Source organism: Oryzias melastigma, linkage group LG8 (assembly GCF_002922805.2).
Source record: "Oryzias melastigma strain HK-1 linkage group LG8, ASM292280v2, whole genome shotgun sequence".
NCBI classification, from domain to species: Eukaryota; Metazoa; Chordata; class Actinopteri; order Beloniformes; family Adrianichthyidae; genus Oryzias; species Oryzias melastigma.
Genome location: NC_050519.1, coordinates 23,939,790 through 23,955,159, shown reverse-complemented (window position 1 = coordinate 23,955,159; position 15,370 = coordinate 23,939,790). Strand labels below are relative to the sequence as shown.

Sequence of the window (15,370 nt, the reverse complement as noted above, 5' to 3'; positions counted from 1 at the left end):
CCTCAGCAGTCTTACTCTGCTGGGTTTTGTTATTTTAGTTTGGATCTTGGTAGTCTTAGTTTACAGGCTTTGTTTATTTGTTTTCTTGAAGTAGTTTTGGTTAGTCAGTCATTATCAGGAGCTGCTGACTCTGACGGTCGACATGTCTGGATCAGCAGTCTCCATGATTTATTTTATGTTTGTCTAAGGAGCCACAATTGAGAGATAAAAGAGACATGTGGATCTGGAGGTACAGGTTGAAGACCTCTGTTCTTCTGCTTTTCCACCCTCCTTGAGGAATATTCACCTGCACACACATTTACACATTAATCATGACTTCGCTGCTGAAGACTGGCGCCAACCGATAACCTCCAAAGTGAGTTCAGTGTCTCGCCCAAGGACACTTTGACACAAGAGAGGAGAGTGGGCAGAGTGGAAACCCAACCTGATCCCATGATCAAAGGTTGACCGCTATACACAGAAGCCGCCAACAGAAAGGTTCAGTGTTTTCCCTGCAAGAATTGATTTTGTGCTGCCCCTTAAACATGAGCAACCTGAGGCTGTCTGCATGATGTCAGAGTTGAATAAGCGTTCATAAACGCTAGAAGAGGGAGTTTGATTTACTGCTCTGCTGTAATGTGCTCTGTAATGATGCTGTGGGGGATTTAATGGTCCTGGGGGGCTCAGCATTCACTTGGTTGATGAAAACAGTGGCTGCATATTAACACCTCAGAAAGAGGCACGTCAGAGACTCGAGTGCAGCAAGTCCGTCCTACATGAGCGGTTTATAACACGGTGTTCTGAGAAAACCAGCTGGGGTGTAAAGCTGCTCTGCCAGCGAGGACTCGGGTGGAGGCTCCACTGATTTACAGCCTTAGGAGGAAGCAGAAAGACCGGCATAAATGCTCCGCGGGTTCAGGCAGCGATCCGCCATCTCCGGGTAACACGGTCATTCCAGGCTGACAGAAACGGGAGAAGATTCTGGTCCTCTGAGATACCCGGCCGGATGCAGAGAATGCTCATTTATCTGCTCCTCCCTGCTGCTTACACTTCCATCTCAGAACTTCTCCGGGGTGTTTAGATGTCTGTGAACATGGTTGTGAAAGCTGGCTTCTTTATGATGATGACATTAGTCAACAGGTGTCACAGTGTGTCTCCATGGAAACCAGGGATGTAGGCCAGAGCAAGCTGAAATGTAGGGTTACAGACTGTAAAGCACCCCCCCCCCCTCCACACACACACACAGGCAGTCAGGGGTCCGCTCTGGGAGGATGCTCAGACTCCTCAGCCCAGCGGGGCTCAGCCTGAGCTCCTGCAGAGGGATGCTGCTTCTCTGGTGTCAGAGCAGCTGCACGCATGTCCATCAGTGAGATCAATAACAGCTGTACTGCATGTCCTGAGTGAGGACAGGGAGGGAGGGGGTCCCCGGGGCTTCAGCAGCAAACTGAAGAAACCGTTTTTATGTACAAATATCATATTTCTTTATTGATCCTACAGGAGGCAGAGCTGTGGAGGCGGTCCACAGCTGTCTCTAAACAGCCAGGAAGTTGACTTCACTGAAACTGGGACTCTATTTATGAAAAACTACCTGATGAACACATCCTCTCTTTATTTACCCTACTGAATGTCCCGAACATGAACCTGTTGTTTTTATGTTGTTGGTTTTAAAGTGTTAATAAATCATAAGAAAGCAGCTGAATTTCAGAATAAAAGCTTTCCGTTCAGTCTCTTTGACTTTTTAATGTGAAAAAACACCTTTAAGAGGCTCGTGATTGTACCCACGCGCCTGCTGCAGGACGCAGGTGTGTCATAACACGCGGGATGTCATCGCGCAGAAGAAGTGACGCACCACGAAAGCTGAGCCTGCTGCCAAAAAAAAAGGAAAAAGTGTCTGTGGACGTGAACGCGCGTGGATGTTCGCGTGACCGGGAGAAGAAACGGAGGAAGTCGTGACAGAAACGCGGAAAAAGTGTTAGGCGTCTTACCGGAGGATGTCCGAGCCCGCTCCCGCCTCCTGACTCCTGCCTCAGCACCGGAGAGCTGTCCTCCGTGCGTCTGCCTGCAGAGCGGCGGCGCGCCGCGGGGTCCTAAAGCCCACCGACTCACAGTCCCACAGGAGGCCAATCAAACAATCTAAAACAGGTGTCAAAGTCAAGGCCCGGGGGCCGAATTCGGCCCTCCAAATCATTTTATTTAATTGTTATTATTGGAACGATGTTATCTTGTACTTATTTCTAACATAATTTTGCCAAAATATATTTTCATGGAGAGAAAATGTTTTAAAGTTATTTAAGGTTTAAGGATTTATTCTGGAATAATATTCCTGATTTTTTATTATTCATAATTATTAATAATTAATTATTATTAATTATTAATTAAAGTTTTAAAAACGTGCATTCTGCTACCTTTTTGGATTATTTTGGCATTTACTGAGATTTTTTAGGCTATTTTGGAATTTAGCTAATATTTCAGCTACATGCTATGTGTTTTGGCTAATTTTGGCCTTTTAAACGTTTTTTTATGCTCTTTTCGAGTTCTGATAGTATTTGTAGTTATAAAATGAGATAAGATATAAAATGTAGTTTAAAAGTGTTCTCTAAATGTTTATCCTGTTCAGGATGAGACCTAATGAGTGTGTATGAATCCTCCCTTTGGTCCAGAAATCAGCCTTCAGTTGATCTGATTTTAAAGAAACCACATGAATCCCTGCTACAGACCTTCTTACTTCAAACCCCCAGCTCACCTGCTCCTATTGAGCGCATGAACAGAATAAAGGGAGGCGACATCACAGCTGATCATCAAATATTAAAGTCCTTTATTCTCAATAACGTGTGGATAATGAAAAACTGCTCACATGCATTTCCTGCAGACCTGAGGTTACAATATAAAACCAGAGATGATGTTGGAGGAGGCCGCAGGTGGAAGTCTGCTCCCATCATGAATCAACCCATCCTCTCCCCCAGGGAGAGGGTGGTTATGCCCCCCCCCCGTCAGTCCTTAAAGCTAATCATGAGACATTGACATCATGAAGACTGAATCTTCAGGACTTCTTTTCTCCCGTCATGGTAATACACAAACCCCTCCTTCAGTTCAATGGTTTTCTGGAGGGGGGGACGCTTTGTGCTGATGCATTCTTAAGCAGAATTTTTCCAGAGGAGGACATGACCTGTTGTATAACTGTCCTGCAGCAGCTCCTGAGACAGCCTCACAGCGCCCCCCTGTGGTCAAACCATCGCAACAGGTTGATCAAGTTCTGGTCCATGAATGTGATCGTCTGTTGAGCATCCTCCCCTCATTCTTATCGTTATGTATTCACATTAGTTTTTATTTTGCACTTTTATTCAGCTTTTAAGATGCAGCCAATCACAGTTTGTGGAGCTCTACTGTTACAAGTGTAGTAATACTTCTACTGCCATTTATCATTTAATGTTTTAATGACTCTTTCCCTGAATGTGTTTTTATTTCTAATTAAATCATGCTAAGCAGAAACTGCAGAAGGCCTTTAATGCATTTAATACGATTTTTAAGGCATTTTTGAGTTTAGCTTAAGCCAAGTACTAGATGTTTTGACTAATTTGGGCTTTTTAAAAACTTTTTTAGGCTGTTTGGAGTTTAGCTATTTTTTCAGCTACATGCTAGCTGTTTTGACTTACCTAAGTTCTTTTTTTTTGCCTAATTTGGCATTTAGCTAATATTTTAGCTGGCTATCAGCTTCATCATTTTTAGCTATCAATTTCAGCATCTTCAGCAGCCAAATTCAGCTTACAGCATTAACACTAATAGCATCACAAGTAATGTTATATATCTAGTTCATAATTATGTTGAAAAGTTACTGTTTTAAAGTTTTAAAAATGTAGTTTTAGAGTGTTTAATAAATGTTGATCCTGTTCGACCTAAGGTGTGTTTTGGATTTTGGCCCCTTGTGTGATTGAGTTTGACTCTCCTGCATTAAGAGATCAGACGTTATTCAAAATAATAAAACATGTTTAATAATTAACAAGCACTTCAGATGCTATGCTCAACCTTTTAACAGCGGAGCTCCAATGTTTATGTTTTTTGATTTACTGTAACTTTTCAACATTTCATGAGCTGCTTTTCTCCTTCACAATCTGCTGGAATTATTGTGTTAACGGTAGAAAAGTCACCATATGTTAAAGATTTTGTGTTTAAGCGTCACCGGTGACACCTCAGGTGTTAAAAGGTTAAATTGAGTTGATGACTAGTTATTTAATATGTTTAGAAAGCAGACTAATTAGGAATAAAAATAACATCTTAGTGCAATTTATACCTTAAATGGAACTGCACAAACTTAAACTATTTGTAGATTGAAAATCAACCAGTCTGCCTCACAACTGTCCTAAAAGGAATACTATAGAATTCATAAATGGAAAAATTAGAAAGAGACCGGTCCGATCCTATGTTAACATCACATTACAAGCTTCTGTAATCGCCTGCTCTGTATACTAACTTCTGTTTTTAGGTCTTTGTTGTCAGACAGTGCAGAAGAGGAAGCTTGTTTTTTTCCACTTCCTGTTTGGTGGAAAACATCAAAACAAGTTCAGTGAGAAGTGAGTTCATGTAACAGAGGACCAACCCCTGCCAGAGAACACGCTCAATGAGGGAGATTTTCTGATATATTTGTAGGTTTTCCAAATTTTGTCATCAAACATGCTTTTATGTCCCGTTTAGTCTGTAATTTAAAGGGTACCCAAACAGGGAAGTTGGAGGCTGACTCCACCCACAGCTGAAATGTGAAAATCCAGTGAGAGGGGCGGAGCTGGAGATCAGGACTGTTATCATTACTGGAGCTGCAGATTATGAAGTAAGAATTCTGAAACTTGACCAATCACAAAATTCATATGTAATCCCTTGTTTAAACCTGTAGGGGGCAGCACACAGACGGTTTTTGACTAAGAATTAAGCAAGTTTATTTTAATTTGTCAAAAATGTCTCAACAGACAGCACTTTTAAAGTCCCGTTTATAGAGGTCAGCAGCCAAAAATAAAGTTGATTTAGGGTTAGGTTGCCCTTTAACAACTAACACAGGAACCATCTTTACATCAGGTGTGAAGGCCACGCCCTCTTCTGTTCCTGTCAACACCCCCAACCTCTTGTCGTTATTCACTTTGAGTAGATACTTCTCTGAATGTCAGTTCACTGATGTGCTGAAAATATGGAAACTAAAGAATCTGGATTTTAACCTAAAGCGCCTTTGATCCCCCAAAAAGTGTAGATTTGTAACCAAGTTGGATTTAAATGAAAACAGAGTTGATCAAACAGAACCCGCTCAGGGTGCTGGCTCCACAGATCCTCGCCTTCCCTGCCGGTATCAGGACCATGGGAACAGGAAGTGACCCGTGCTCCTCCATCTGAGGGCTACTGCTCCACATCTTCCTTTCGGAAGGCTTTTGTAGAAACACTATGTTGACATGGTAACAACTTGAAGTTCAAAAGGTTCCAAACTTCTCCTGTCATGGTCATTCTTTTAATGCAGGGGCAGTGGTTTTTAGGAGGTTACCATGGTAACCTTGTTTGTGTCTGTACAGCTGTTCTCAGTGTTGGAGGTGTGGAGATCAAAATGAATCTGAAACTACAGTTACAGACAAGAAAATACAAACGTACAAGTACTTATTAATTTATTTACACAATTAAAAAAGCACAAATACAGTGGCATTACAAATGAGGAGCAAGAGTCTTAAGATGGGAGTGAAAAGAGATTCCCCGTGAATCCACAGCTGAAGATGCAGCGTTCCCTCTGCAGGTCGAAGCATCATCGAGCAGGAGGTGACAGAGTCAAGGACTCGTCCAAGAAAGTGTTCTCGCATCCAACATCAGTGAGACATACAAGTCTATCCATCACATTGTTTTTTCAAAGGTGAAATATATTCAGGAAAACTACAGAAACAAAAACAGCCTCAGTATGAAGTCTACTGGAATGAGGCGTCCCCGCCCCCTCTACACGTCGGAGTCCTGCAGCAGCTGCTGAGGACGTGGCACGGAGCAGGCGATGCATCCTACACACAACAACAAAACTACAACCCCCTCAGCTACACAAACCAACCACTTCATCACATGAAGACATCTCTAAAACCTGACGGTTCTGATCCGATCCCGAGATCGGGCCCGGAGGGCTCTGTCTGCGTCTACACTCAGTCAACAGCTGGGAAAGCTCAGAACTGCTTCCTTTGGGGTCAAACTCCCACAGAGATGCACGAGGCACCACCTGATCATCTCACACCACCATTTATCTGAATTCCTCTTCAGGACAGCAGGACCTCGGGTCAGGACTCCAGGGGTCCTGTCCTTCAGAGAATGAACCCAAATCTCAGTCTCAGCAGGAGACTGAAGACTGAGGGGAGCAGGTGGATAACAGTCATTAAAGTTTGGGTTCAGTAAAAATCTACCTTATTAAAACAATAAACACATGGTGACTCGGGTGCAGAAGTGTTCATGTGAACGGCCTTCAAACGGCAGCAATGACAGATTCTCAAAAATGAACTTGGGTTGATGATTGGCTGAAGAGGAGAACCAGTCTGACACCAAAGGAAGCAGATGGAGACGCCATACGGGCTGAGGTACAAAAAAAGAAAGAAAAAAGTCAAAATGTCAAATAAAAACCTGATCACCCGGATCCCTCACCCCTTCCAGAGTGTGACACTCTGAGACAGAAGCACATAAATACACACAAACACGCACGGCTCTAAAACACCAGCCGCTCTGCACTGCCTTATTCACAGTTTTCTGACCTGAACGCGATGTGGCTTCACAACCTGCGCTCCTGAGCACGCTGCTCTCATCCATCGCATCCACAGCAACGTCACAACTCAGAAATTAAGACAAAGAGTCACTTTGTGGGCATGCGAGGTCTCTCCACGCCCTTTCCACCTGAAGGAAATCAAAAACACGTCCAACACTCGGGCTGTCACGAGGATGACCAGCTGCTTCAGGAGAAGATTTAATGCTGAACAGAAACATAAGTTAAACCATAAAGGAGGTTGCCAGAGAAAGATGAATCCATGGCTTCATCACCAGAAGGGGGAGGAGGAGGAGGGGCGTTTCCACATCTTCCACAAGACAGGAAGAAGAGTTTTTGTGGCTGCTACTTTGTCAAGATGGTAGTTAAGGCAACCAAACTGCTCCACCTGCCCATCCCTTTGTTTCCCACACACCCACACACATATACAACATCCTGACTGTGCGTCTTTTTTCCATGAGTGAACAGAAGCACAGCCAGGCTCTTGTGCTCTGGTTGGCAGTCCTCTGAGTCACGTGAGGCTTCTGGCAGTCCATGTGGAGGTGTGTGTGTGTGTGAGCGAGTGTGTGTGCTGCAGGCGGTGCAAGTCGAGGCCTCCGTGGTGGACAGGTGGACACAGGGGGGTTTCACCGAGGAGCCGCAGACTGGAGCCCGCTGGGTGTGACCCGGGACAGAGCCTGGGAGACAGACGCGGTGAGAGGATCAAAGCTTTACTGAAACCGTCGCATGTTAGCAAGTGAAGGAAAATGTTCAGTCAGGTCAGGGTGAGACTCCTCACCTGTGAGGTGGACATGCGAGATGTGTCCTGGCGTCCCGTCAGGTCTGAGGAGGAAATGTTGACCGGGGCTCCACGATGAAGACGCATGCTCACCTTCCTCTCTTTCTCCATGCCTAAAAGAGCAGCAGCACACAATCCTGATGAAACAGAGGCTGAAAGTCTGAGGTGAACCGCACATTAGGGCTACCACGATTAGTCGACTAATCGTCTATTAAAATAGTCGACGACTAATTTAATAGACGATTAGTCGTTACTTTATATTATATGGAGTCAGAGTGTTGTAAAGTTATAATAGCATTCTGCTAGATTTATGGACTATTTTGGCAAAGCAGCAGCTTTCAGAGCTCAGACTGAGAAGCTCTGCAGCCGTTACTTCATGGCAGATTCTCCAACAGCAGAAACAACTTCCTTCACTGGACCTAACTTTACATGCAGAATGCTGAACAGCAGCTTTGTTCCTCCCATTGTAAAGATGCCTGTAACTTTCAGTCTCTCCTCAGTCTGTTAAAGATGCTTAAATTAATGCACATTTGTTGATCAAAGGTTCCAAAAATCTTGAACATTATAGAAAGATGCAGAATCCTGCTCATCAAGAGGAGCTGCTACAAAACAAAACAAGAGGCATGCTGGTTTTAGCTTTACAAAAGTAGCCTTTTTGATTTGGTGTAGACAGTAAAAATCTGATTAAAAATTAGTCAGATTAAAGGGTAACCAAACAGGGCAGTTGGAGGCTGACTCCATTCTCAGCTAACAGGATAACGAGCGACCGTTACAGAATCAAAGATGGGTGGGGCTTTGATACTGGAGCTGCAGAGCATGACGACATGAACATCTGGGTCCCCCACCAGTTGACCAATCACAAAATTAGACTGTAATACCTCATTACAACCTGTAGGGGTCACAGACGTTTTTTGACTATATATTCAGGAATTAAACAAGTTTACTTTAAATGGTGTCAAAAATTTGGCAATGACCAACAGACAGCACTTTTAAAGCCCCATTTATGGAGATCAATAGACAAAAAATAGGGTTTGGTTACCCTCTAACCACCTGTCATGATTTTAATGTTAGCGAGTCTTCATGAACCGACTCAATCCCTCCTTTTAGTTGACTTTCTTGTTTTAAATGTCCATAAATTGACCAAAAGGAATCAGAACATTAAAAGACCTGCAGCTGTCCTGCCTTTAACCCCCATGGAGTCTAAAAATGAGACTTCTGAGGACAGCTCTGACCTGTGTGAGAGGCGGGGTTAAGTGGGGATGGGGCTGCAGCATCCTGGGGGGCCCTGGCTCTTCCAGAGCCGGACGCCATGCCTCTGGCTCCAGGGTTCCTGCCGTGCCTCAGCCTGTCCTCGCGCTCCCGGCGCTCCCTCTCTGCGTCCTCCACAGCTCTGTTGGCACCCTGACGAGACAGTTATCCATCTTTGTGTCAATGACAGCACCAAACATGAACAGCATAAACAACATTCTGTAAGGCCACGAGAACAGCGACTGAGTTATTCAGTGTTTACACATTTCAATCGGACGATTATCAAACCCAAAGAATAAAACCAAGTCACTCAGAATTGGATTCAACTAGCAAACATTTCTGTCTTACTGAATGCTTTCTCTCTTTGCAAACAATGCCATTAGAAAAACCCAAAAGGGTTGGAAGGCGAAGTGCTAACCCATCTGCAGCTACATTAGCCATGTGACTGATTAATTTGGTGCTGTAACTTACAAACTTGAGCATGTTCCAGTCGAAAACGTAGTCGTAGGAGAAGCCTTGTCTGTGGAAAAGGTTCCTGAAGAGCTGCCGCAGGTACGAGTAGTCGGGTTTATCGTCGAACCGCAGAGAGCGGCAGAAGTTCAGGTATGTGGCAAACTCGGCTTCAGAGGGAAGAAAACAGAGGTGAGAATCAGAGCAGAACAGATAGAGAGGCTCAAACGCTGCCGAGCTCCTTCAGGAGGGGCGTAGGGTGGAGCTTTCTTTGACCTACATGGGTAGCCTTTGCAGAGAACCTCAATAGGTGTGGACATCTTCTTCTCACTGATGCGCTCGTACTTTTGCCTCTTGGTTGCGGCTTTCAGCCCTTGCCAGGGGAGAGAACCCAGGTTGAAGTACATGAGAACGTATCCCAGAGACTCCAGATCGTCTCGCCTGGACTGTTCTGGAAACCATAGGACCATGGAACATTAGAGTCTGCAGATCTAAGGCTTTGCACCTTCTCCACCTGAACTGTTCTTACCGATTCCCAGATGTGTGTTTATGGAGGCGTAGCGGGCAGTGCCAGTCAGGTTCTTGTTCTCGCGGTATGGGATGTGCTGGTGTGTGCGCGCATCACGATACTTCTTAGCCAGACCGAAGTCGATGATGTAGACCAGGTTTCCCTTCTTGCCCAGACCCATCAGGAAGTTGTCTGGTTTGACATCTCTGTGGATGAAGTTCTTGGAGTGGATGTACTCGATGCGGCTGATCTGGAGACCAAATGAAGGACTAACGTTGGAACACGGCAGATTCAGCAGGAATCATTCTGCCCAGACTTCCTTTGCTGCAGAGCAGCTCAGATGATCACTTTTCTCCTCACCATCTGGTCTGCCAGCAGAAGGACCGTCTTCAGACTGAACTTGCGAGAGCAGAAGTTGAACAGATCCTCCAGACTCGGCCCGAGAAGCTCCATCACCATCACGTTGTAGTCACCCTCAGCACCACACCACTTTATTGTTGGGATCCCAACTGAAACAGAAAGATTTTGTGCGTTTATTAACCTTTACAATTGTCTTTGTTTGCTGTTTATATAAACAATTCTCTTAAACTATGGTTTAGGTTTAAACAAGCACTGCCACAAACAATTATTTTAATAGTCGACTAATCACAGATTATTTTTTCCGATTAGTCGACTAATAAGGTCATGCACAAAGTGGATGTAAAGCACACATCTAAACCATCATTAGCTTTAAACTAACTAAAAACAAGCATTATACAGCATTACCTGCGATAATGCTAGTGTGAATGCTGTAAACTGAATCTTGCCCCTGAAGATAGTGAAGCTGATAGTTAATAGCTGAAAATGCTGAAGATGATAGCTAGCTAAAATATTAGTTAAATGCCAAATTAGCCTAAAAACTGAAAAAAAGTCTACATTAGAAAAAACAGCTAGCATGTAGCTAAAATATTAGCTAAACTCTAAAATAGCCTAAAAAAACAAAAAAGCCTAAATTAAACAAAACAGCTAGCGTGCAGCTGAAATTTTAGCTAAACTCCTAAATAGCCTAAAACACCTTAATAAATGCTAAAATAGTCCAAAAAGCTAGCAGAATGTCATAACTTTCAATTTTACTACACTCTGACTCCATATAACATAATGTAACGACTAAATTAGGCATCGACTATTTTAATGGTCGATTGGTCGTCAATTAGCCGTCTAATCGTGGCAGCCCTTGTGTAAACATAAATGGATTCTGACTATTTTCCATCACTTGATCTAAACATTTTAGTGATGAACTTTGTTTTCCACACCCAGAACAAACTGAAAAACAGTCGGAGGTGTTTGCGTATTCTGATGGTTCCAGAAAAAAACATTCCCCACAGTGTTTGTGTGTTTGTGTGATTGTGTGAGACACCCCTGACAGTACCTCCTCCCTGCATCATCTTGTAGATTTTGCTTTCGATGTGGAGCTGCGGGTGTTTGGTTTTGACACATTCCAGTTTTATGGCGACTTCTTCTCCGACTGAGATGTCCGTGCCTGAAACACAGAAACGGAAACTGTTTCCATGAAACTGTTTTCATGACAACAACAGACTGGTGTTGGGCCACGGAGGAACTGAATTAGAAATGACTTTAAATTATTTAAGCTACAATTACAAACGAACTTCTCAGATAAGCAGAGCTGAAGAAAGAAAAATATGAAAACATCCAAAAGCTTTAGGTAAGACTTTACAACACAACTTTGGGGAGGGCAACAAGTCGTGCATAATAAGAATAACAAGCTCTCAGACCTCCGACTTTCACATGTTAAATGTTTGGATCAGATTGTTTGAGGACCTGTTGAGCAAGCTGTGGCGCTTCAAAACAAGAGAGCAGGATATGGAAACCTGAAAAAGGAACACCAATAAAACTGTGTTGATTTGCCTGGAGCTTCTTAGATAACAGATGAGATCCAACACCGGCTGTGTTGCCAAAAACAGCCGAGAAGTCTAGTGCTGATCAGTGTGTAATCAGAATGGTCTCCAAATTCTTAAAAACGTGAAGTGATGTTTACAGAACAAAACATGTCTGAATGTGGTTCATGTTGATCAGGGACTTCACATACCAACTCTGACTGTTTTATTTCTGAGGACAGTAGATTTTAACTGACTGTGTAATCTGGCATGATTATCCAATAACAGAAAGATTCTGATGGTGAGATATCAAATAAAAGCTGATGTTTTCCAGCATTGAATTTCTGTTAATCCTCTTTATTTTTAGAGTTAAACATCTGTGCATGTTACACAAGAAGAAAAGTTTAGCAAAAAGTTGCAGCTATAAAAGAGAAGTGGCAGTAAACGTTCAAAACAAAGACAGCAGCTGTTTTTCAGACTTCATGACAGCGCATTTCCTCCTTTACTGAACAGAGAATTCTGAAAGCGGTTTCAGGGTTTGGGCAGCGTTTTCATCTAAATAAGGTCATGGGATCCGGTTCCCTGCTCAGCAACTGGACACCAGGTTACATAATCCCATTTCTGGCTCACATGCACGGACATGCAGCCTCACACAACAGCAGTGGTGGAGCATCACTGCTGTCTCTGCATGTCATCTGGCAGCTCGCACTCAGCAGGGTGGGCTCTACAGCTCCCAACACGACCAACCAAACGGCGGGGAAGGGCGTTCTGATGTTCATCACATCCTTAGGAAGCAATGGTCCACATCAACATAGGATTACAAACCTCTTATATGTTTATTTTCTTACCATACAAAAACCTAATTAGAAAGTCTATGAGAAACTAAATCTACTGAAGTTCTTTCATAAAATGAACAGTTTGGAGAAGTTAAATGTAAATTTCAGTGGTAAAATCTAAAATGATTCCTCTGTGATTTACGTTATATAGTAAAAAACACTCAACAAAGTAATGCAGCTGAAGTTTTACTTTTTATCTGTTAGTTCTTCTCACACTAGGGTGGAAATATTCTCCATAAAGTGTCTAAATGACTGCGATTGGGTTTGTGCGTCACAAGAATTTGTCTGAACAGATTTTTCTGGGGAATGTAGCCCCTCCTCCTGTTCAGATGGTGTGCAGTTAGTGTGGTGCAACAGTCTGATCATGGCGTGTTTTCATTCTGCACAGAGCTGTGGGCCAAACATGTTCAGGCAGATCTCTACAATGCATGAGCAGCAGAGCTGACGGCCTGAGACCCAGCACAAACACTGTGGATTCAGACGTCCACAGACGCTGGAGGACCGCCGCCTTCACTGAGGTCCAAGAAACTCACATAAACATGTCAATAAAGCAAACCTACAAGCGCAATGAGCTCAGTAATCTGATTTTTTATCTTGGTGAGAACTAACATGAAGTCCAGAAAAAAATGTATTCCTTTTACACAATATATTTTACAGATTAAACCAAACTCCTGTTTATCTTTAACTTCTCTTTTTAGTTTAAATGCATTTGTAACAAAACCGTGAAGTCCTTATTTTTCCAAAACACATCATGACAAACAGCTCGTATTCAATGAGGGGCAGATTTTTTCTTAACTATGACGACAGAGGACAATCAAAGTCAATTCTTGATTAGATCAAGACTAAAACATGGAGCTGCAGATAAGATGTGACCAACAGGAACGTCTACAGCGTGTTCTTCCCAAAAACTGTAAATATGGGGGAAGTGTGAGCATCGCAGGAGACCCTGACACTCTGGAGACCATCGCTTACGAGGACAAAGGCGGGCACACTAAACAAGGCCTTCAGAGACCCTCCCCCCTTCGGCTTTGTTAAAAACCAAAGTGTAAAGGAAAGTGACCACCCTGATGAAGTACAGCGCCCGTCGTCATGGTGACGTCAGCATGACCACAGAAACAGCAGTAAACCGTCACCAGTGATCATGATAAGTGAGTCAGTGGCTGTGCCGAGCCCGTCGGCCGTTAGCGCTGTGCTTCGGTGTTAAACAAACCACTCCCTGCAGTACATTCTCATGTTACCAGCATACCACGGAGCAAGTATCTGTTGGACAGGCTCCCGTCAGACAGGTTACAAACGCTGGCTGCAGGTTGATGTTATAAAACACAAGTTTACAGTTGTGTCAGAAAGACTTCATTGTTAGAGGACTCAACAGCTTTTAATCTGTACTTTTCAAACAAAACATGATTACATAAGTCAGGCTCTTTTCAAGTGTTAAATTGTAACACTCGTGTTAAAGATATTTCACTTAAAACAAGTATGTCAAAGTCAAGGCCTGGGGGCCGGACATGGCCCTCCAGGTAATTCTATCCGGCCCATCATTTTATTTTATTGTAATTAATGGCCCAATGTTATCTTGCATTTCTCTAACTTGTATAATTTTGAAAAAATATGTTTTTATAGAGAGTAAAATATTGAAAGTTATTGAAGGTTTAAATGGATTTATTCTGGAATAATATTCCTGTCTTTTTATTATTCATAATTATGTAATGAAGTTATGGTTTCTGCTAGCTTTTTAGACTATTTAGGCATTTTCTAAGTTTTTTCAGGCTGTTTGGAGTTAGGCTAATATGTACACACTAGCTGTTTTGGCTAATTTAAGCTTTTTTCAGATTTTAGGCTATTTTGAGGTTTAGCTGTTTTTCAGCTACATGCTAGCTGTTTTGGCAAACCTGATTTTTAATTTTTTAGGCTAGTTTGGCATTTAGCTAATATTTTAGCTGCTATCGGCTTCAGCGTTTTCAACCATCAGCTTCAGTGTTTCAGCCATCAGCTTCAGTGTTTTTAGACATCAATTTCAGCATCTTCAGCTCTCAGCACTGGCATCTTTAGCGGCCTAATTCTGCTTATAGCATTCACACTAGCATTATCCCAGGTAATGCCATTTATCTGGTCCAAAATTATGTTAAAAAGTTACAGTTTTAAAGTTCTAAAAACGTAGTTTAAGTGTGTTCAATAATTGTTTATTCTGTTCGGCCTGCGAGCTAAGGTGTGTTTTGGATTCAGGCCCCTTGTGCGACTGAGTTTGACACCCTTGACTTAAGAGATAAAAAAAACGAAGTCTGAGAAGATACAAGGCAATAATCGCATATACTTTAGATATCACATTTTTAAAGCTTGTATAAAGATAAATACTTTTTATGTCCTATAAACCAATAATGTGTAACCAGGATGACTTTTCAGGAACTTCTTTTAGTTTGGCAAGAACATCATTGAGACAGCTATTCTTTCTCTTGGTAAATTAATGTTCTTAGACAGCTGTCCTGCTTCTTTTCCATTATTGTGGACTTATTGATAGATTTATTCCAGATATTCAGAAAAAATATAGGACAGGGATATCTGGACAACAAGCAGCACACTGGACGCCAATGATTTACAGTGAAACAGAATCAATATTTGGTTGTTGGCAGAAAAATGGTCTAAAGGTGTGTAGTGTCAGGAGATAACAGTCCTCCTCTCTACACAGCACTTATTTACATATTATGAAACAATTCAAAAATATTCTAGCTATGGTACAAAGCTAACAATCACGTCTTGTTCTGTGTAGGGCTGCCACGATTATTCGACTAATCGACGACTAATCGACTATTAAAATAGTCGACGAATAATTTGGTCGTCGAAGTGTCGTTTTTTGTTTGGTTTTTTTCCTTGTTTTCATCTTAAAACTACTGTTCGCGCGTTCTAATGCCGGGTCTGCCTTTGTCTTTGTCACACATGCGCAGTGGT

At 42.6% G+C, this 15,370-nt stretch overlaps 2 protein-coding genes and 1 long non-coding RNA gene across 3 annotated transcripts in view; 1 reads left to right on the top strand and 2 right to left on the bottom strand.

The window, feature by feature from the left end:
* Positions 1-2,032, bottom strand: part of si:ch211-234h8.7 (uncharacterized protein LOC561627 homolog) — a 15,704-nt gene extending 13,672 nt beyond the window's left edge. The window contains exon 1 of the mRNA XM_024272693.2: positions 1,965-2,032. The gene's annotated coding sequence lies outside the window, so the exon portion shown is untranslated. The remainder of the gene's footprint in view (positions 1-1,964) is intronic.
* A 4,362-nt stretch (positions 2,033-6,394) lies between these two features.
* The window catches only part of csnk1da (casein kinase 1, delta a), a 12,622-nt gene continuing 3,646 nt past the window's right edge, over positions 6,395-15,370 (bottom strand). Inside the window, exons 2-9 of the mRNA XM_024272694.2 lie at positions 11,126-11,236; positions 10,078-10,226; positions 9,739-9,967; positions 9,490-9,660; positions 9,231-9,379; positions 8,744-8,912; positions 7,512-7,624; positions 6,395-7,410 (exon numbers count right to left, since the gene is read on the bottom strand). Of these exons, the coding sequence (XP_024128462.1) occupies positions 7,360-7,410; positions 7,512-7,624; positions 8,744-8,912; positions 9,231-9,379; positions 9,490-9,660; positions 9,739-9,967; positions 10,078-10,226; positions 11,126-11,236 (1,142 nt within the window). The 3' untranslated portion in view covers positions 6,395-7,359. The remainder of the gene's footprint in view (positions 7,411-7,511; positions 7,625-8,743; positions 8,913-9,230; positions 9,380-9,489; positions 9,661-9,738; positions 9,968-10,077; positions 10,227-11,125; positions 11,237-15,370) is intronic.
* On the top strand, positions 11,231-12,995 carry LOC112146720. Its single transcript, XR_002919308.2, has 2 exons — positions 11,231-11,419; positions 12,816-12,995. It is a non-coding gene; the product is annotated as an uncharacterized LOC112146720 (long non-coding RNA).